The 23648-nt window shown below is 34.2% G+C and overlaps 1 protein-coding gene across 7 annotated transcripts in view; it reads right to left on the bottom strand.

The window, feature by feature from the left end:
• Positions 1-1996: 1996 nt before the first annotated feature.
• Positions 1997-23648, bottom strand: part of syd (JNK-interacting protein syd) — a 28465-nt gene continuing 6813 nt past the window's right edge. For 2 of the 7 annotated variants that reach the window (XM_089714122.1, XM_089714071.1), the window contains exons 7-26: positions 23410-23445; positions 22849-22866; positions 21972-22029; positions 21303-21462; positions 20674-20799; positions 18654-18778; positions 15908-16067; positions 13332-13474; positions 12892-13007; positions 12083-12237; positions 11397-11549; positions 10345-10386; positions 9434-9562; positions 8720-8876; positions 8078-8264; positions 7426-7586; positions 6602-6765; positions 5759-5979; positions 4992-5209; positions 1997-2231 (exon numbers count right to left, since the gene is read on the bottom strand). In XM_089714122.1, the coding sequence (XP_089570248.1) occupies positions 2110-2231; positions 4992-5209; positions 5759-5979; positions 6602-6765; positions 7426-7586; positions 8078-8264; positions 8720-8876; positions 9434-9562; positions 10345-10386; positions 11397-11549; positions 12083-12237; positions 12892-13007; positions 13332-13474; positions 15908-16067; positions 18654-18778; positions 20674-20799; positions 21303-21462; positions 21972-22029; positions 22849-22866; positions 23410-23445 (2651 nt within the window). In that variant the 3' untranslated portion in view covers positions 1997-2109. Of the gene's footprint in view, positions 2232-3838; positions 3947-4991; positions 5210-5758; positions 5980-6601; positions 6766-7425; positions 7587-8077; positions 8265-8719; positions 8877-9433; positions 9563-10344; positions 10387-11396; positions 11550-12082; positions 12238-12891; positions 13008-13331; positions 13475-15907; positions 16068-18653; positions 18779-20673; positions 20800-21302; positions 21463-21971; positions 22030-22848; positions 22867-23409; positions 23446-23648 lie in introns of all 7 variants that reach the window. The other 5 variants (XM_089714131.1, XM_089714115.1, XM_089714142.1 and 2 more) reach the window with 5 other exon arrangements.

Raw genomic sequence — 23648 nt, 5'->3', positions numbered from 1 at the left:
CATAACACTATAAATCTATATATAATAATCAAACTAAATAATGCCCACTACATAATTGCGCCGTGTGATGGCAATCCTTGAATATAATCCTTGGCATTTGTATAGCTTGTAATCCGCAAACAATATAAGCTTATCTAATTATCCTAAGTCGTTTAAATCTGACTAGGTTTGATAGCAGAATATGCTGAAGAGTCGAATCGTTAAACCAGCACATTATATAGTAATACCTATTCCAATACGTTCAATCGACACAACGGAACCCTTTAAACAAAACAGTAAATAAATAAATGTAAATAAAATTTATCCTAAAATAAAATATCTACCAAAGCGACGTGTCGCTTACGACGCGGGAACAGCACAAAAGTAATGCTAAATACTAATACACTTAAAATAATGTTTGCACCATTGGACAAGTACAGTAACTAAACGAACGAGGCCAGCAAACTTGTAGGTAACTTATACATTATCATAAGACGGAATCATCTATAGCTGTAAACTTTTGTGCTTCTGTTATATGACTGAAAATAATATAATATAGGTTACTATCTTGATAGTATATAGAAGATTCAACGGGTTTGCTGGTCGACATATTATGAATACATTTGTAAACAAACAACCTCGGCTTCCTATCGACGATAAATATCACAAGCCGCATATAATTCACGTTATATTCCTTAACTTACTAACTATTACAATAATTGTGATGCAGATGACAACCACAGCCCGTTCGATTACCTTATAGATGAGAAATTCATACTAATACCATAATATTATTACAAAAAAATTCATTAATAGAACTAAGCTATCTACTATCTAGATCTACTAAAATGAATTATTTGGTGGTTATATCTTGTACATTATTTCTAAATGAGATTAAATTTAATAATAATTAATAGATAATAAACAAATACATCTTTCTTAATATTTTGTACACCGAATGCGTTTAAATAGGTGAGCGATATTATAATACAAATAAAAATAATCTAAAAACAAAGCGCGATTAGTGTTTCGGCGCGATGAAAGCACAAACGTTAGCAAAACAGTTAGAAATATTTAATGTCCATGGGCCGTGCACTAATGCGTCGAAGAGTTCAAAAACGATGACGTGACGAGAGAAAACACATTACGCGGAGTGGGTGATTCACGACGCTCATCGTTGATACACGTTCGATTGGAACACAACTGGTATTTCGTCGATTTATAACTACAATACCCTCTATTACATTCCAAAAGGGCTGATACATCTTAACGCGTAAGTGAACAGAAGGTTCACGAAGCGACATGCGCAAGGGCTTCCCTTCCGACGGGGATCACGAACCTCGACTTGGGCTGTCGCTTGAAAGAACTTACAGTACGATCCACGAAAGATGACCACAAATGGCGGCCGTCTGCGCACGTACACTCATGAAGAAAATACTTTGGTTTTGCATAACCAGCGTTTACATACACAAATTATTTAACCAAAATTAAAATATTATTTTGTCTTAAGTCTTTTCTTCATGAGTGTACGTGCGCAGACGGCCGCCAATCTGTGGTGTCATCTTTTGTGAATCGTACTATACACACGCTGTATCAACGACGAGCCGTCCAATCAGGGGTCAGCCCCCCTAGACAAGTGGCTTTCTATTAGCGTAAAGTTCAATAGAATAGATTATGAATGTATGAGATTGACGTAATCAATCAGTCGTCGTCGTCGTAATCAAAACGTCAATTTCATACATTCATAATCTATTCTATTAAACTTTACGCCAGGAAGCTTAAATATCTAATACACTGGAGATTTCAGTATGAACATTAACTTGTAACAAGAAAATATGACGTTGAATGACGCCTGTATGTTTTTTTATCCCTTTCACACCTAACTTGGCAAGTTAAGTTAAAAAAACATACAGGCGTCATTCAAGGTCATATTTTCTTGTTACAAGTTAATGGTCATAGTGCAATCTCCAGTGTATTAGATATAAGCTTCTTGAGAAAGCCACTTGTCTAGGGGATTAGAATCAGCGACCAATCGCAGTCCTACGCGTTGTACGCGACCGCCGGCTTGTCGGACACGCACACGTACTCGTAGTCCGACTCGGAGTGGACGCGTGCGCGGCCGGCCGACCGCTAGGCGGTGGCCACTTGCCACACGATCAGGTGGCTCTTGCTGGCCCGCTCCACTAGCGAGCTGTGCCCGCTCGACGACCCGTCCTCCGCCACTACCACGCTGTCCTCCATCTCCGAATCAGCTGCACAGGAAGCTTCGTTATACTATACAGGCAACTTCGTTATAGGTTGCCTGGTAGAGATTGCTGTTTAGCAATAAGGCCGCCTTTTGGGCAAATTATATTTTGTTTTACTACTTCCTTTTGTATACTATTGTTTGATCATATTTTGCACAATAAAGAATTATAAATAAATAAATAAATAAATATACAAGACCCTGCTGACACCCCCAAACACCTAACCGTTTGACACTAAGTAACACTAAGTAAGTCCAGTAAAACAACACGCCCCTTATTGATCTGCCTATACCCGCTATACAAAAATCTGACAAAATAGGGCGTGTCGAGCACACATGTCAGAAGTGAAACTTCTTTGGCAAGATTCAAAGATACCAAAATTTTCAACACGCCTAAAGAAGTTTCACATCAAAAACTGACAGCCATGAGTTTATCTATACTAATATTATAAAGAGGAAAGGTTTGTATGTATGTATGTATGGTTTTCACGCATAAATTACTGGACCGATTTTGATGAAATTTGGCACAGATAATCTTTAGACCCTGAGAAAGAACATAGGCTACCTTTTATTGCGAAATATGTACCACGGGCGAAGCCGGGGCGGACCGCTAGTCATTAAATATTTCCACAGTAGAAAGTACAAAACGCGCCCCCTATTGATTTGTCAAAGCTGTTTCAGAAATGGCTCTGTTTTAGCGATCTACTGTGATGTGGATGTCACAAATGATGAGTGAAAGGTATTTTATATAGTTACTAATTAGCTTAACACTCAGGAATACGTTATTGGGGCGCGTTTTGATATAGATCAAAGTTTGGACTACAGTTGATTCAATTGAAAATCGTATAAGGTTGACTTTCAGAAATAAACTTACTAGCAAAGCTGGTGATAATTTTAAGGGTATTTTCTTTAAATATTATTCTTATTGAGAGAGAATAAGTAAATTAACCCAAGGAATGTACAGGATAACAAAGTTAAAACAAATATAAAATTTTGTTAAACTAGTAGTTAAAGATGTGATTTCATCCTTCAGAACTGCTTTATAACATTCAAATTCCTCTACATTCCTAACAAACAATAGGCAATGTACACTTTAGCTAAATATGTGTTAAAATTGTTATGACGAGACAAAAAATGCTTATTATTTACACATTAACTGTACAATAAAATAACAACACATTAGATATATATTTAGTTATTTCACCAGCGCATCACACTAAATATCATATTAGTGTTCGTTATAAGCAGGGTTCGGGAGAAAAATGGACGGTCACAAATTACAATGCACTGATGACATTCAAGACACGAACTGTTAATGTATAGTAGGATGTTACATTAAGGTCTAAAATCGCGTGTTCAGTATTGGGAAGCAAGTGAATGAAAGAGACCGACGATATATTAAACTAACCCACCATCGAGCGTGGTATATCGTTCGTTCGCTTCCACTGTCTACACCCAGCGTTACGTATGTGAATTAATGTTAATTTGCCAATGTGAAACTAAGACTACAATATGCCCTTAGTAAATTCAGTTATAATTTAGTTAGCGTTAATGTATTATGTTGCACAATGTCCCAAGCGCCATGCTCCTTGTGTTTGATTCTGAAAAACGTACCGATTTATATTAAGAACAATTTTTATGCTTATATGTTATCAGGTACGTTCATAATCTGCCAAACAATGAGGTGGGAGGCTGTATCTCGAACGTCATCGGCATGCTCTTCTAATGAGAAAAAATAGGGAGGAATAAAATATTGTGTGTATATAAAATGGTCTTTCTACTAAGATGTATGTATTATGACTGTATGAATTTAAAAGCATTAATTGAAGCATTAATCGATGGTTAAATGAGCGCCATTTTAGTAGAAAAACTGGTCTCTAAATAATAAGCATGGTAGCCTGTATAAGGTCCCTATAATATAGATCATCAAAAAGATATCAATATTTTGGTATAGTGAAGACTAAAGATAAATGCAAAGCTTACATATATTTTAAGCATAATTTTCATCTGTAAACTAAACAAACTATGCATTTTGCCGCCTATTTTGCAGGGACCTTATATTTATTTTAATCTAAATATTTGATAATATTCATCTATCGAATATAAGCCTTATATTTGGCATTTAATTTTTTTCTGAATTACTAGGGACGCTAGAAAGCATTTAATATTTTAGGCACATTATATTGCAATGAGGCAACAAAATATAAAATAAAATGTTGCTCGATTAATAAATTAAATTTAAGTGTATTCCATCATAATTATTATCACTTAACGTTTTGACATCGGTCATTGGAGGTAATGTGTACCTATATAAAATAAATTCACCAATTAATATAGACTATAGAAACTTAAAACAAATTATAATTTTCATACTCCATACAATATTTGAGAACAACTCAAATTAAAGAGAAACTTTATCGAGTGTTATCTATACATGTATATGACTTTCTTTAATGAAAGGTCAAACAATGTTTTTTTCCTAAATCTGATTTTTATTCTCATATTTTTATTATATTATATTCTGGACAATGATTGCCACAGAAATAAGTATTAATATGTTTGTGAATTAGAATGGAAATCACTATAAAATGATGATTTAAAAACATTCCAATTTAAAACTATTAATAATAATTGGCACAAGTTATAACCAAAGACTTAACACTAACGAATCAGTAAACATTTGTAAATCATTTAACAACACGGGTCATCAACTTTAAATCGATCATCACCAGCACGGGTTATACGCATTCGCACTTTGAGTACTTACCTATTCTAAAGTCGATGTACCCCTCGCCCCCGGATATGACCAGAGTGGGGGGTGGTGTGGGTCCCTGGTCCGGGGAGTCCGGGGTCCGCGGGGACCCGGCCCCGGGAACTGCGACGAAGAACGTCACCGCGTCCCGGTGCCCGTGGAAGCTGAGCTGAGCGTGCGCCATAGAACATAGCGGGATCACGCCAGATGGACTTGTTGATCTGATTGCGTCTCTGTTCGTGAATAAATGATTTATTTATGTTATGAACTATATTAGTTTTTGACGTGATAACGTCTTTAAAATCGTTTTAGTCGGGTGACATGTTCAGAAACTTGTGTCACACCAAAACATCACGAGCGCGATCGCAGGTATAACGAGAGAGAGACGGACCGATTTCCCGTCTCATCTCGAGCGCTGCCACCAATAAGACGTTATCACGTAAACCTACTTTACAAACAACCAATTTTTTGTTATGGTAATAAACTTTAGTTAAGGAAGAGCAGGTCCTCCTGACACAGGTTTTTCTAAACTTACAAGGAGATCCCATCGATTTTTGTCTTTAAAAAAGGTTTGTAAGAAATAAATAATTTTTCATTTTCAGTTTGGCAGCTATTTTTTATGAAATTAATATTAAAAGAATTTATAACACTACTTGGCCTTGTGATCATTACAACAAATTTCACTCAACAATAACCTGATTATGGGCATTTGAATGTTTACCTGATATATCAAAACTAAAAATACAAAGAAACAATTTCTAACATAATTCTGTGAACATTACCTTTGATTCTCAGACAGTGGCACAGATATAACAACCCCATTGCTAGTGCCGATCCACAGTCTCCCCGAACTAATGAGCAACGCCGTGATCCTCACGAGAGAGAATCCCAACTTGCCGGTGCCGAGCATCTTGCTAACATACGGCTCGATGTCGACGTCCTTCAAATGTTGGTACGTATGCGCGTGGTACAGACGCAACGTTGAATCCATTTTGATTGTGACCTGTTATAAAAAATATTATCTAGATATTTTGTTAAATAAAAAGCGCAGAAGACTTTAATTATGACTGAACAACCGAATTCTACAATATTTCTTTTTTTAAATTAATACTATCAAAACACTACGCGACATTACGCAAAACTTAGACAACTAAAATAAACAAACAAGGTACAGCCGTCCATTTTTTGAAGTGAAACTTCATTAGGCGTTGAGAGTAAAATTTCACGGCGTTATGGCAATACCAGAGTAAGGCGACAATTTTGAAGTGAAAACTTCTTTAGCGGCGTTGGGTATAAAATCTTAAACTCGCGTCAGGACACGTGGCCTGATCGATAAAGCGTAAGACGGATGGATATCAAACATGCTCAACGTTAATAATCAAGTTTTCACTTCTGCCGGCACTCCCGGAGTGCAACCCGTCTTTTTTTTATATTTTTTTTTTATATTAAGTATATGCAATATCAAATTTGGTATACATATTTGAATGTTTTTTTTAAATGTTTTCTATCAATTTGGAGATATTCAGCGATATTTTAATGTTGTCTTGTACGGAAGTCGTCCAGTGATAGTTTATTGGTGATAAATATTAGAATGTTGTCAAAGAGGTTTCACTTGTGACACGCACCCACACGCCGTCTCCCTCGCACGCCATCTGTCGCACTTGGCTCTCTTGCCGCGGGTGCGCCTCGAGCGAGTGCAGTAGTACGCCCGCGCGAGGCTCGATCACGTGCACCTTGTTGCGGTAGCCGCACCACACTGTACCGCTACCCACAGCGCTGAGGCACCGCACTATCATTGAGGATAAGAATTAAAACTAATGAACAATTCATTACTTAATAATTAATCTTCTTTAGGCGTTGAGAGTAAAATGTCAAGGTCGCATCATGGCAATACCGGAGTAATTACTGGTTTTCATTTCCATAATACTTTTAGGGCCGATTTTTCAATGCTTGGATAAAACTTATCAGTCCAATAAAGTATTACACGATAATATTAAAATGTCACGTAAACTGTCAAATACGGGCAATTAGAATACGTTTTTAAAATGGTAGTTTTATACATTATTCGACGAATAAGTTTTATCCAAGCATTGAAAAATCGGCCCTTAAAATTATAAATAGTTGGCATAATTTCGTGTTTTACACAGGCAATTACAAATATGTAGCTTGTGATTATGTTTACAGAATTGTACACTAAACTATTTGTCAGTTTGTTGTGTAAAATCTGTGCCGCTTCCACGGAACTTTCAGTCAAATTTATATCCATAAAATAAACTTTTTCTTGGAAACGGTACCAATATGACATTATAAATTATATTTTACTAAGTATTTTTTTAATTTGGTTACAATAAATTTTATCCATATAAAGTACACAATAAAGTTTATCATATTAAAGTTTGTGTTTCATTCTTTTATAAATAAACCAGAATCATGGACACCTAATATTTACCTGAACACTTAGGGTCGCCAAGCACCATAAGGAGATATTGCGAAAAGTCCCACTGTCCGTCCGCGAGCCGAGAGAATATGGCCACAGTACCATCAGCCAACGCCACTATACAACGCGACCAACAGGCCACGATGGATAAGATCGCGTCGTTCAATTTCACCCTAGAAATAAATAAATCAATTAACATTTCAGAGGTTTTTAAATAATTACAACCATACCGTTCATTTTTGTACGATGTATTACTACTATTAAGCCCCGTGTCCCCTAGTGGGGCCTATCTGTTTCACTGATCAATTTTCTTTAGAGACAAGTAGGTGATCAACTTTCTATGTCCTGCTAGACCGAGATATTTTTTATTTCGTCTCCACTGGGAATCGAATCCAGGACCCCTCGGTTAACGGTTACGCTTTAACCTCTGTACCAAGGAGGCGGCGCTCTATTACTCTCTTTGAAAACAGTAAATTTTATTTCATATGTACACTGCCACTGCACACTTTTGCACACTTTTCTTATATGTCCTTATATTCTCAAATCACTGAGTTATCATTATCCATATTATACCGTGTAGTTATATTTTTTTTATGGTTTATGTATTATAAATGTGGATCGTTACAAATAAATGTATTTTCTTTCTTTCTAAAATAATACATACCTGGCTAAACACTTGCTATAATCCGTCACAGCGGAGTGCACATACAGGTTGCCGCTCTTAGTGCCGAGCCACATAGTGGGCGTGGCCGTAGTGATGCGCTCTTGCGGCACATCCCTACTCTCAGCGTTCGACTGCTCTTGCGCAAACGCGTCGACACCCGGCTCTGGAGAAGTGCGTCTTTCTGTATCTATGCAGTTGATAAAAATGCCTTCAAGCAAATATTTGGTTAACTCTAGCTTGTAGCCGCGACTTCATTCGCAAATTTGCTCTTGCTAGGGATACGTCTTCAACGTAGAATTAGGCAAATTACAGAGTACTTGCTATTTTAAAAAAGTAATTGATTAAGCAATCATATCAGCAAATTACATTATTTATAAAATAAGTCAGTTTAAGGTTTACCCGCAAAAAAATGCTATATGATCCAAATGAATAACTATTTGTCTGACTTAGGCTCATCGCGTTGTAACTTTTCAATCATACATCACACACTTTTAAAAAACATCAATCATTTAAGATACATCAAAAGAGCCCTGAATTCTATCCTCTACACATCTTAAACATTTTTAACCGGCTTCAAAGAAAGGATATTTTTCGGTCGGTAAATTTTTTTTAGTAAAATATTCCAGTACGTTCGGAACTCACTATTAACAGGCGTAGAGCTGAGTGGCGGGCTCTCAGCGACAATAGTTTCAGCGTCCTCTATATTGTCTATGGCGGATTCCTTTGGCGGTTGCTCGTTGATCGGCGGCGGCGTTTCCTTTGCCGGTGTACTGGGCGGGGTTAGAATTGTTGCTTGCACCTAGCGTATCAGATTTCATTATTTATTTGATGTTATTATACGAAAAACTCAAAATCAAACATTTAATTATTCAATTAGACTTCGTCGAGAAAAACTTTTGAATCGTCATAACATATTTAAAAAAAAATTATTAAAATTTATTAAGAACAGTTAGACACAACAACATTACACTACATTAATTTTATACTACAATCTATTTATATTTAAACGAAAATCGTGTTATTTACACCACTCATAACTAACTCAACCAATTTGATTCAAAATTCAAAAAGGGATTTCAATAATTTTTGTTTCGCTGGATTTGTCATCACTAGGATTAACTCTGTCTGTCTGTTACTCAATCACGCCTGAACTACTGAACCAATTTGCATGAAATTTGGTATAGATATATTTTGATACCCGAGAAAGGACATAGGATAGGTTTTATCCTGGAAATCCTACGGGAACGGGTTTTTCTCTGAAAACGCGGGCGAAGCCGCGGGCGGAAAGCTAGTAACTGATAAAATTTTAATAGCCAGTTTTAGTATAAAGAAATACAATTATAAAGTATAACATACCATCCGTGTACTACCAACGATGACTTCTTTAGCACCATTCTCACCAGAACTGCTACTAGTGGCCGTTAATGGAAGACCATTGTTTTGACTCTCCGTCGAGTCACTCTTACTTACACAGAACAACGAGCCCTGTTCAAAATAAAATAATTATTAATATCAAACATCAAGTAACGCTTGTAGGAGCAAAGCCTTACAACAGGTGAATAATGATTTCAAAACGAAATCGGTCCGCTATTTTAGACATCACTACATAGTATAAAACAAAGTCGCTTTCTCTGTCCCTATGTCCCTTTGTATGCTTAAATCTTTAAAACTACGCAACGGGTTTTTTGATTTTGATGGGGTTTTTTTTAATAGATAGAGTGATTCAAGAGGAAGGTTTTAGTATATAATTAATTAGGTTTTAGATAAAACGGGCGAAGCCGCGGGCGGTAAGCTAGTTTATTTATAAATTGCAGCAGACTTATGATAACAGTAGTTGTTTTTTGTCGCTTAGATCTTTAAAATTATGCAAATATTTTGATGGGATTTGTTAATAGATAAGGTGATTCAAGAGGAAGGTAAATGTTTCCGTTAATAATTTTTTAGGTTTTATTCAAAGCCGACGAAGCCGTGGGCGGAAAGCTTTAAGCTAAACTTTTTTTAAGCTAAACTATAACCAATGACATTTTATTAATCATCATACTAATATTATAAATGCAAAAGTTCATGATATGGATGTTTGTTACTCTTTCACGCAAATACTACTGAACCGATTACAATGAAATTTGGCACACACATAGACAGTATCTTGGATTAACACATAGGATAGGATTTATCCCGGAAATCCCATAGGAAGGGGGCTATGTGGGTTTTTCTTTAAAAACGCGGGCGAAAAGCTAGTAATACATGATAAAAAAGTACAAACTCACCGAATGTCTCTTAGTTTCGTTCTCCGTCATGCGCTCCTCGTACTATAGGAAAAAAAAGGAAGTTCTCAATTAGGTCAGTATATTTTTTAAGCAATATATTTCTCAAACTCACTATTAACAGGCTCACTATTAGAGCTGAGCGGCGGGCTCTCAGAGACAATAGTATCGGCGTCCTCTATATTGTCTACTAGCTTTCTGCCCGCGGCTTCGCTATGTATTAATCCAGGTTACCCTCTATATGTGTGCTAAATTTCATTGTAATAAGTTCAATAGTATTTGCGTGAAAGAGTAACAAACACACACATACACATCCTCACAAACTTTCGCATTTATCATATTAATTGATAGTAGTATGGCGGATTCCATTGGTGGCGTGGAAAGTGATACATAAAAATAAAAACGGTCGAATTGAGAACCTCCTCCTTTTATTGAAGTCGGTTAAAGGCTTATTAGACCACCCAATATTGAGGAACCCTAACCCTAACTAAGAGTTGTGTAATAAGACTTAGGGAGTTCGTGTCCCGATTAAGGGCGATCGGGTCATCCCGATCTGCCTAGCTCCCTAAGCGCCCTGCAGATTGTTAAAATAATGTAATAACGTTTAGGGCGGTTAGGGAGCTCAGTTGCCGCGCGACTAGTGCGTGGAGTGGCTGCTTTTGTATGTAAGGTGTAACTAAACTCAACAAGTGTTCAAATTGTTCTGCACCTACTCTGAGATAATTCCTTAAATTTCCTGGTTCAAGCACGCTTAGTATTTGCATATTTGAAAGCTTTTCACCCAGATCTTTCTCTTCTTTTTTTATATTTGTTATTGCGACAACGGTTGCCACTGCTACAGCAACTTTTTGAAGTTTCGATACTGACGACGACATAATGTAAAATGCGACAATACGTTTATCTCTCTAGACATTCACGTATAAACTGAGTTAGGGCCCAATTCGCAGAGAAGTGTAATAAGCGCCGCACTAACTAGGGTACACGCCCCCCTGGATGCAGGGCCCTTCATATCGGGTAGTATAATAAGCGCTTTAATAAAGAAAACACAAACTCACAGAGTGTCTCTTAGCCTCGTTCTCAGTCATGCGCTCCTCGTACTCGTGGTGGTCGTCCTCCACCGCGCCGGGCACGGACGCGACGCACAGTATGTGCTTGTCGCTCACCGTGAACGATTCTATCACCTCCGCCGGGTTGTTAGCGTCTATTATCTGCCAGATTAATTAAGTTATCATCATCAGCCCATTATGTTCCCACTGCTAGGACGCAGGCCTCCCGTAAGGGATCAGGCCATAATCCACCACGCTGGTTAAGTGAGGGTTGGCAGATGACACAATGTGTTATAGCATGATATTTAGTTTTATAGCGTTCGAATGCTTTATATAATAAAGAATAGAAACAAATCGATCCATTCAATTCAGCCTCGTGATCGATTTTTTCGATTCTTTGCAAAGTTTTTCATATTAAAGTGTATTTTAATTGATATAATAATGTAGGTGGAAAATATTCAAAAAAGAGATACACTCACAAGTCTGATTAAACCGTTAAGTATAACTTTCACGCGTAATATTTGATAATAATAACAACTATTAAGGTAAATAATACGGTCTTCAAAATAAGCTCATCAAAAAACATAGCTATGATCTCTCTTTCTCTCTCTGTCAGTGATATTCTAAATCATCTAAAATAATTAAAAAGAAACTACATTCACTATGCTCATAAAAGTACAGTATAACATTCTCACCATAACAATGCCCTTGGTCTGTGTGCTGGAACAAATCCAGACTAGCGAAGACATATTTCTCTGCATATTATCGACGATATGGGTGGATTGTAGTTCGGAACCAATTTGTTCTATTTCCGGAGACCCAGCTGACTGTGCCTTGCTCATTTCGTATGCTATAATGTAAGATTTATGTGTTAATTGTAAAGCAGTTATAATGTTAAATGCTAATAAGAAGAAAGTTTCATATCTCATGTTAGCTTTTCATATTCGATTGAAGAAAGCTGTTTAAAAAATGGTTAAAGAAATATTAACTTAGCAATCCATTTTTTTTCATGCAAATTACAATATATTACATTAATTTGAATCTTAAAAAAATACATTCAACTTGGTAAGAGTACAGTGACAAAGATGCCTCGTTAATTTTTGATAGCACAATTTTTGCATCAATAATATAATTATAAAGCATGACTTAGGCTGTGCCGGAGCCGAAAAACAATATCCATAGAAATTTCAACGCTGTGCCTGTCCGAACCTCGTTCAGACATGAATCAGTTCATACAAAAAGCATACAATAATGTTTGAACGAGTCCCGGACGCGGAATAGCTTTGTTGCGACACGGTGTAGCGTAAATAAGCCTTAATTTAATATGATAAAACATATTAAATTAAGAGATTGAAAACATATTAAATGAAGAATTGGAAGAGATCACTCTTTAGTGATAAGGCCGCCCTCTGTGCTAGTTTAGCTATAAGTTTTAGTTTTTAAGCAATTTGTATAACTAGCATAGTAAAGTGTTATAAATAAATAAAATAAATAAATAAATTACCTAGGCACATAGTAACACTATCGCCAATATTACGGCCATCTGGCGACTTCCCACCGTTCAAGTTAACTGCAGCGGCACAGAGCAGAGTCATACGAGGTTCTGCTTCTGCGATGGGTCTGTTAAAATGGTAATAATCAAGTATTAGTATAATATATATATAATAATAAATAAATTCAGAAGTAAGTTATACCTAAAACTAGACTACAGGTCAATAATGCGTATAAGGTTAGATTAGAATAAAAACTAATATGTTCTTCGGATATTATAGATATTATTACATCTTTTAATAAACATGAAAGCAATACAATTTAATAAACTCAAAAGTTAAACAAAACTAATAAGAGCTCAGTCATCTTACTTCATTACATGAAAAACATTATTTATACATGAAAAAAAAATATTTCATTTAATTTAGAAAAAAAAAATAAAGCAAATCTCACCTGCAGAATACCGGCACTGGGACTGGAACACCACCGGATGATAGTGACACATTTGGACCTTTTTGTCCTTGACCGCTTTTCCCGGGCAAACTCCACCCGTAGGCTTGCGTACGGCCATCTTCTTTACGCACGTGCGCTCGAACCTAGGTAAAATTATTATTAAATTATCTTTATAAGAGAATTTAAGGTATATCTTTAATAATAATAAGTGCTTCAAATGATAGTGCAAATAAGCTATTTTGATAGTGATTAGTAATTGCGAGGATTAGAAATTAGACGGCAAAGAATAGGAAATATGAGGTTACATATACGATTTGAAGTTAAATTTATAAGCATTAATTATATAATATTTGTTAAATTGAAATACTTTGTTAATACCAACACCAACAAAATACCTTATTGTACGACTATTCTACTTGGTACTTCAAAAATATTTATTTAGTCGCCAAATTATAAATTATGATTTACCAACATTACAAATAATTCATACCTACAATCAAAAAATTGTCCTTGTCTTGTAATAAATATGTAATATTTTTATGGTAACGTAGACGAACAGAGTAGATTTGAAAAACTGAAATAATTGTAATTAAAATACTTCGTTAGATCTTTATCTAATAAAAAATTGAAATTAAAAGTAGCGCCATAATTTCATACAAAACGAAACAACTAATATGAAAAAAGAAATACATACCAGTAATCTTCGGATGTTTTATTTAACTTATAATACAAGGTATATTGTAGGTATGGCCATAAACTTATGTACACTATATTATGACTCATCTCTCATGTCTGTACGTGTAACGATAACCATTTCACCGATTTTAATAAACATTAACATATTATTTTATTACTTTCAACCTTGGCTGGTGCAAAATATCAACAATGAAGTGCACACTACACTTAAGCATCAACAAATACATACATAAAAGCTATAAAAAATTAGCAAAATATGAGTGTTTAAATTAAAAGCATTTTAACAGAAAATAACATTTTATTTTAACCAATTACAGCATAATATCACAACATAGACCATGGGTGCCTGCCACTAAATATAATCTTACAAAATAATCACGTATAACAAAATATAGAAAACTCCTATAACAAAAATATATTAACTATTTACAAGCATTCATTCATTAACTATTTACTGAATCCCGAATTCGTCGCAAACACATCATCGTTTCAACTGAAAAAAGGAACTAACATTTAGGAAAGGAAAAAGCAAACATGGTTACTACTAAAAACAAAAAGCGGTAATAATGCAGTGGGAGAATATAAAAAAATAATTTCTTGTTGACCTTGTGTGACTGTGAGTATACAGTAACACACTTTTTCAATATTACAGATTGATTTACTTAGGAATATTCCATATTTCCAATAACCCCAAAGCATTATCCCATTTAAAGACAAAGTATTAAGCATTTAGTTAGCAAAAGCTTAAATATTTAATGTAAGCTTCATATTATAAAGGTGATAATGCGTGAAAAGTGCAACGATATACTTATTCGACTATAAAACAATTCACAATTCGCTTTTCATTCGCTTACTTATTTTTGCGAAATCGCTGAATCTATAAAGTCAAACATAATTTAAAAAATAATCATAAGAAAAACGGATTGCTAATAATACATGTGCAAAAGCAACCATAACAAAGAGTCAATTATAGATTATAGAAGAAAGAAAAATAAAGTTAAGAGGTAATCCTAATTTCTATCTTAGAAAATTAAGTTTCACTGAGAGTCAATAGCAATTCTTTACGGAATTACGAAACCTAAATAGAAAAACTAACGTGTAAGGCATTACCTAAAATGATTTTTTTTATCCATTGCCGTAATAGTAATCAACTTCAAAATACTGCCGCACAATCGGATACATGACACTCTAACTACAAACTACAAAATGGAAAAAAAAAATATAACAGTAACAACACGTACTAACTTCAAAAAGGCAACAAAACGCTAGCGGTCAATTAGACATGGTGTTCCATACATCTAATTGTAACTAGAACAATGTTTCACTTCAACAACCTTTAACTAGCAAGTAACAAAATCTATAAACTACCACTACAAATAACAAAAAAAAACTTGTAAAGAGCATTTCATTAAAGAAACGAATCTTAAATGGCGGCGCTTATCATTCCCTCTCGCTTACACACGGCCGTACGGCATGCAAAAAAATAGGGAAAATTAAAATCACTAAAATGTATTTGATTTTCCCTATAATAGTTTTTATCATAAATTTACAATGACAATTATGTATTTGCGATAGTAAATAATGTTTTATTGGAATTTGACAAAATATGTTCTTTGGGAAAAGTTGTTCAGTTTTATGGGCTCATTACAAGTATTATGGGGATTTTGTTGCATTCTGTATACGTAAATATGATAATTCATATAAATACACAAGTACCGTAACAAAGAAGTTTGTCAATAAACAATTTGAAATAATTAATAAAATTATTCTTTTTTACTGACCCTACCATATGTCAGTGTCAGCTTTGGCCGCCATTGAAGATTCGTTTCTTTGATGAAACGTGTTATACACACTATTTTTTATTTTTTTTCCTCTTTTACCTGGCGAAACTGCTCGCTCCTCTCTTGCCGCCTATGGTGGTGGTCCGACAGCTGCGTCTCGAGAAAGTCCGCTTGCGTGCGCGAGTGACGCAGCGGCGGTGACGGAGCAGCCACTGCCTTGAGGTGCGGCGTCGATAGCGGTCTCTGGGGACGTTCCGTGCTGAAATTATTAAGTCAATTTCAAATTCAAATTCAAATTCAAATTGTCTTTATTTGCTGAATGTAGTTACATAGCTGAGGTACAAATTTTATAGGTTCTTAGACATTCTGCTCGTAGTTGAGGGTCTTGTTAACAAACTAGTATTCCACCCGCGTCTTCGCTCCGCTTTATCTAAAACTTAATAAATTATATACTAAAAAAACTTCCTTCAATCGCTCTATCTATTAAAAAAATTCAAGCGACGAGCACACGTGTCAAAAGTGAAACTTCTTCGGCAAGATTCACCACTCAGACAGACCAAACTCGTCGCCTTACTCCATGACGTGACTCTATTACACTATGCGACGATATATGCAGGTTTTACTAAATTAAGGCTAAGATTGAGCTCAATGGCGTGGCTTAGAAGAGGCCTATGTGCCAGCTGTGCCTATGGGCCAGTGGACGGAAAAAAACTGAAGAGGGAGAGATATACTATCCGTATCCGCTAATAGCATATTCTGTAGCTGTTACCTCCTAACTACAGACACAAAAAACATATAATAAAATCGCTCTGTTGCGACAAACAAACACACATTCACATTTATAATATCAGTAAAAGTAGCCATCCAGCAGCGGCATCGCCAGCGTAGTCAAATGTTTTCTTCTGATGGTTTTAGGCGATTATAAATCATCACAATCTATGAAAAGTATAGCATATGACATACAACGCGAAGCAAATATTATCTCAGACAATAATATAAATTCATATTATTAGCGTATAAAATCGCAAGTTGTAAGCTTAGCATTTCAATTCCAACGGACGTACACAAGGTCACAAAAATTTTCCAAACGACTACCTTAACACACATTTTCAGAGCAGATTAAAATTGCTTTTGACTTGCAATTATTTGATGCGATAATTTGAAACTATTCAAGGGTATTAAAATTGAAAGCTATTTATAAAGATTTTATAATAATAAATTTAGTATTTTTTGTTGTGAGTCCAATACAAAGTAATTTAACAGTGAGTCAGTAATAACATAGCAAAATCGGTTGAGTATAATATATGTAATTATATAATCTAATGTACACATTTTTGCACGCTCAACTTACGAGCGTGTATTATGTTACATATATAATGCTAGAGGTCCGCCCCGGCTTCGCCCGTGGTACATATTTCGCAATAAAAGGTATGTCCTTTCTCGGGTATCAAAATATCTCCATACCAAATTTCATGCAAATTGGTTCAGTAGTTTAGGCGTGATTGAATAAAAGACAGACAGACAGAGTTACTTTCGCATTTATAATATTAGTATGGATTATATCTTGTATCTATCATCTATTTAACTATGTTTAGCAAATAAAGTAATTTAGATTTGTAGACCAAAAGTATTGTGTCATTTTTAGATTCATATGAAATACGACCTTAAATTGAACATTACACAACTATATGAGATTTTTATTCGCAAAAGCTTCATATTACATATCGCCAATGTATTAATTACTATATTATAATAATAATAAGTACAAGTGATAACCACTTTTGAAGAAATTTGCCTTAGTTTGCTTTAATTGGAATTTATGATAAAATATCAGTGTAATTGTTTTGTGACACATTCATTATTATCATACACATAGAATTTAAATTAATTTACATATCAAATAAATGAATAAATGTTTCCATTGCAGAGACACAGTGATTAAACTGTGTCCTCATGGTTTTTATAAGTTAAGGGAGACTAATTATATTTTTAAACGACATCGCATATTACGCAAGCACGCAAACAAAAATATTACAACAATCGCAACTTCACTAGCAAATAAAATAAATGTTATATTATATTAAAATGAATATTAGATTTCATCCATCCAGTAGTTTTTACTTACTCATTTAACATACATTTAATAAATTTTTATATTATTGGGACTAAAATCCGTCAGTAGTATATTTTGACACTAAAAAATTATAAATAAATATTGTGGCAGTCTTTCAAAATTAACATGATATACATTTCGCAAAGCAAATCAATCTGAAGCTATTCATATTGCTACAATTTTAAAATTTGTAACAAAGCATTCTGGAAGATTCCTTAGGATGAACATTCCATAAACAGCGCTATGAAAATATGTTCCGTGAGTCGCGTATCCGTACGTATAATATAATTACTTATCTCTTAAAGACTTTAATCACAATGATACATAATATCTTTCTTATTACAATGGAAATATTGTATCTACCGACTACCGTATATTTCAACGCTATACAGTATGTACATATCTCGTATCTGTGACACGAAGAAAAATTGTCCAATTTTGACCTACTGAAAGTAGTCAAATAATTTAATAGTAACTTCTTATATATAAAATTCTCGTGTCGGAATGTTTATAGTTAAACTCCTCCGAAACGGCTTTACCGATTCTCATGAAATTTCGTGTGCATATCGGGTAGTTCTTATAGTAGTGTAATAGTAATAGTTGGAAAACATCTATTTTTCATACCCTTAATATAAGAGGAAGGCAGAACAACGTTTGCCGGGACAGCTAGTTCAAAAATAAAATAATTATATACTATATATATTATATACTAATAATTAATAATTTAATTACCTAAAGAGTTTACTGAAAAAAGTCCAGATACTCTGCTTGCTCTTCTTATCCATGGTGGACTCAACACGACTCGCGCGCACCATTTCCGTCCAGCGGACAGCGTCTTGAAGCTCCATGAAACGTTCCTGTAATTAAACAAGGATATTTTTAGATATAAAATATATGCTACATATGAATAACAGCAAAAATCAAGGTAATCGTATCATTTGACGACGCGGTTGGCGCAGTGGTAAAGTAACTGCCTACTGAGCCGACGGTCCCAGGTTCGATCCCCGGTCAGGGCAAATATTTGTGTGATGAACTCAATTATTTGTTCTTGGGTCTGGGTGTTATTATCTATATATGCATTTATTAGATATTATATTTATCGTCGCCTTGTACCCACAACACAAGCCTTAATTGAGCTTACTGTGGGACTAGGTCGATTTGTGTAATAATGTCCTATAATATTTATTATTATTATTTTATTATTTCGACAGCTCTATGATAAGATTTGAAACATGTTCGTTATATCACTTTTAAGCTAGGATGGTGCCCTTCACTCGTCGAAACATGCTTTCCTTGGGTTCACGTCCACGGTTGTCAGTTTATATACCTATTGTAGCAGAATCCTTTTTAACTTTCATTGCTTTGTTTTATTTATATATTTATTTACCAATTTACCTAATCCTGTTTAGTGGTTCTACTTAATGTATTATGCATTAAATTCTTTTATATGTAATATATTATAATACGTGTATGTGTGTATATATATTATAGTATATTATTATGTCTATATTTTACATTATACTATTAATATTGTATTTATTTTCTTTTCTTTAATTAAAATATATTATGACGAATTATTGCTCTCGGGGCTCACTGAAAATCAGTGCTGTGACGTTTTTTTGTTTACGTCACAGATGTTCACCGAGTGATTTCCCCTTTTAATGGCATCATGCTTCACAGACTACACACTTCAATGTGTATTTTTAAGTATTGTAGTAAGTAAGTATTGTAGTAGTATTGTAGCATATAAGTATTGTATAAATTGCTTTGAATTATGTACGTGTGAGGCTATGTGGCATTAAATAAACGTTTTTCTTTCTTTCTTTCTTTCTTATACATGAAACATATTGGATAATGTATCCACATTGTATTATTGATTCTTTTGATCTATGCCCTATGGGAATGTTAACAGAATACTTCTTCAAAAACAGATCCATAAAGAATGTTTGTTAAAAGCCAAAGGTTGTCAATTTAGAGCTAGCGCGCACGAGCAACTTTGTCTCCGCAACTATTTTGTCTTTCCCATCAATTTGTATGGGGAGTTGCGTCGCTACGTGCGCGCACTTTCATACTAGCCCATGGATGGAGAGACAAAATAGTTGCGGAGACAAAATAGTTGCGGAGACAAAGTTGCTCGTGCGCGCTAGCTCTTAATGTATTTACTGCGTAGGCGACAATTCGGAAACTTAAAGAAAGTTTAAGCTATACTTTTTAAAATTTCCCAAAGTCCTATCTTCCAGGTCCACATAATTATTTAATAGGAATTTGATTCGTGTGCGTAATTGCTCACATTTGTAATTGTTACGTATTGTTAATCTAACCTCTCTAAATGGCTAATTTGTGATTGTATCGTGTAACTATTTTCAGAATACAGCTGTAGATTCTCGTAAAAAAACATAAATAAATAATCTTAATATATTATATAAATCTCGTAACACAATGTTTGTCCTCAATGGACTCCTAACCGATTATAATAAAATTCGCACACCATGTGCAGTTCGATCCAACTTGAGAGATAGGATAGTTTAAACATGTAGGTACCACGGGCGAAGCGGGGGCGGACCACTAGTTATATAATAGGAATTTGATTCGTGTGCGTAATTGCTCACATTTGTAATTGTTACATATTGTTATTCTAACCTCTCTAAATGGCTAATTTGTGATTGTATCGTGTAACTATTTTCAGAATACAGCTGTAGATTCTCTTAAAATATAAATAAATAATTTATTATATAGCCCTTTAAGCTTTTACCTTATACTGATTCCGTTCCATAAGCACTCTGGCCATTTCGACGCGCGTGAACTTCCTCCGCTGCGCCATCGGCACATCGGCTTCATCTTCGTTATCCCCACCGCCGGCGTTCGAGCTCATTGTCTCCTGTAATTTATATTATTGTATCATACATCATCATGATCAACCATTCCAGTATTATAAATAGTTGCAATTAATCTAATGTGGTCTTAGCTATGCTAGAAAGATTCTAACTTAATATTATAAATGCGAAAGTAACTGAATCGATAAGGATGTTTGGTACAGAGATAACTTGAGACCTAAGAAAGAGAATATTATAGGTTCAGAAAATCCCACGGTAACGGGAACTATGCGCGTTTTTCTTTGACTACGCGGGCGAAGTCACAAGCGGAAAGTACTAGACAAGTATCCTTCATAATTTTTGTACAAAAAATGTCATGGTCAGGCAGTAAACAGGAGGCTGACCTACCACTGTTCGGCAAACAGGCGATCATCATACATCTGCCTCATAGTTTCAATTGGACTTCACTATTATATAATTTTGCTACGCGATGTTCCTATAGGTCTACATATCGAAACATCAATTTTAATTTGCAACAAAATACATTTAAAAATAGTATTTTTATTACCTTCAAATGTCTAAGCTCCTCCTCCAATTGCGTGACCCGTTCCCTGAGTTTCTCTCGAGCCGAGCTGAGGTTAGCTACTTCTTCTCTTAGTATCTCTTGTTCGCCGGTCAATTCGTCCACTTTCACTATTAGATCGTCTTTAACCACGTTCAACGCGTTTCTATTAACATGAAAAAATAGTTTTATTTATTTAAAAAAAGTAGACGATGGATGGATCAGTCTAGATAGTCTTAAATTTCGTTAAACACATGTATTATGTAACAAATAAATTACATTATAATTAGATTATAAATTAAAATGTCATTTCAATATTACTTTAAGTACATTTAGTTAACATAACCCGCTTATACTTAAAATAGGTGAAAAAATTTAACGATTCAAAAGCGCTTTTAAAAGAAGTAAAATTGGATTTATAAAAGTTTGAGTCTAAAGCTTAATTCTAAGCACGTCTATTTATGAAAATATTTTCAATAGTATTTCTAGCTAACATTTTCTAAAGGTCTCCAAGTGTCTCATTAATAGTGAATATTTAATGAATACATATTTTATGAATTAATTTAAAGGCAACGTATCCGTTCGCAATTAATAACGTTATCTTTAAACATTAATAAATACGAATTTATGAGCTTCAATAAACAATGACTTTCTGTGTGATAATATCATACTCACTTGGTGGCCAAAAGTTCGTTGTTCTCCAGGATAAGATTTTCCACTTCCTTGCCCATTCCTGTTAATAAAATTTAAATTAAAATACATTTGTATGTGCATAAATATTATACTTTTTAATTCAAATGTCAAAGTTGTTATTTTATCTATTAATTATTAACATAGTAAATGGGTGTTTATGACCACTAATGTGTAAAAAATCAATTTCGTTATTAAGTTATTTTTAAGAAAGAAATATAACAACCGAAATATTTAAAGCGCTTTAATATTGTTATTATTACTATTAAGCTGTATCAAATACAAATTAAAATAACTTTACAAATAAACAAAATTGAACCAGTTAAGGAAATTATGATTAACTAGATTTCCGCCCGCGGCTTCGCCCGCGTTTTCAAAGGAAAACCCGCATAGTTCCCGTTCCCGTGGGATTTCCGGGATAAAACCTATCCTATGTGTTAATCCAAGTTACCCTCTATATGTGTGCTAAATTTCATTGTAATCGGTTCAGTAGTTTTTACGTGAAAGAGTAACAAACATCCATACATCCATACATCCAAACAAACTTTCGCCTTTATAATAGTATTAAGATGATGTTTAATGTTTTCTATATTAGCTCTACATGAAAATAATGGGAAAATTATGTTATAAATGACATCGTTACACATTTAACGATAGCCAAGCGATGAATGAAACTAATCATGTATAATTTAATGAACACAAAATGTATGTAAAGCTATTGTTCTACAAAATAGCAAAATATTTACTATCATGATCATAAACATTAATTAATCGACCGTATTACCGAATCTAATAAAAGAATAATAAGAGTTGTTATGTATGTTAGTATATCCCCAAATATTAAATAAACAATATTACTCACCGAAATAATTATCGTTAACTGCAATGTGTTGTTGCAACGTATTGTTAGAACGCATGTAAATAGAACAAACAGCATTAGATAACATAGCCGGGCACATCATAATATTATTCAAAACATCAAGATATTCAATACAAAAGTACAAGAAAATATTAATTAATTTATCTATGTCTCATATTTTATTCATTGAACTTTAAAAGCACGAAAACTCGTCTTTAGAAATCATTCCAATAAAATGCATTCAAAAGTTAGTATAAAAAGCTAAGCAACAACTTTACGTCCCGACTTTTTTTGTTTCTATACAAAATGTATGCGAAGAAAACATGCTGATAGGTACATTACATTTGTTTCAAAATTCACAATAACTAACGTCTTGGTGAAATTACAAAATTGTATTGTGATGAATTGCCAATTAAATGTAAATTATTAGCACGCAAACAATTGCTTGTGTAAAAAACATATGAAATAAGCAATCACGCAAAAAAATACTCGAATAACATATGATATGATAATTGGCTTAATGATTCATGAATAATAGATTCGGTTTATAAAAGCATGCATTACCTGACGACGCGTATTCTCCCGGGTGGACCCAGCTGCCTAATGTATGCAAAATAATATTATATTAATATAATTATAAATTCTAATATGTAAATCGTTTTCTAAATTAGAAGCATGAGCTAAATATATTCAATCTTGTATTATTTTTTGACATTCAGTTTCTAAGTAACATAGAAATAATTAACCTTGTCGGCGAATTAATTAACTATCATGAATACCAAAAATAAATAAGAGTTCTATAA

The sequence above is a fragment of the Colias philodice genome, chromosome 1, assembly GCF_061535455.1.
Source record: "Colias philodice isolate Cphi_HAF_F1 chromosome 1, ilColPhil1 Martin Lab GWU primary, whole genome shotgun sequence".
NCBI lineage: Eukaryota > Metazoa > Arthropoda > Insecta > Lepidoptera > Pieridae > Colias > Colias philodice.
This window is presented reverse-complemented; position numbering and strand designations above follow the sequence as displayed.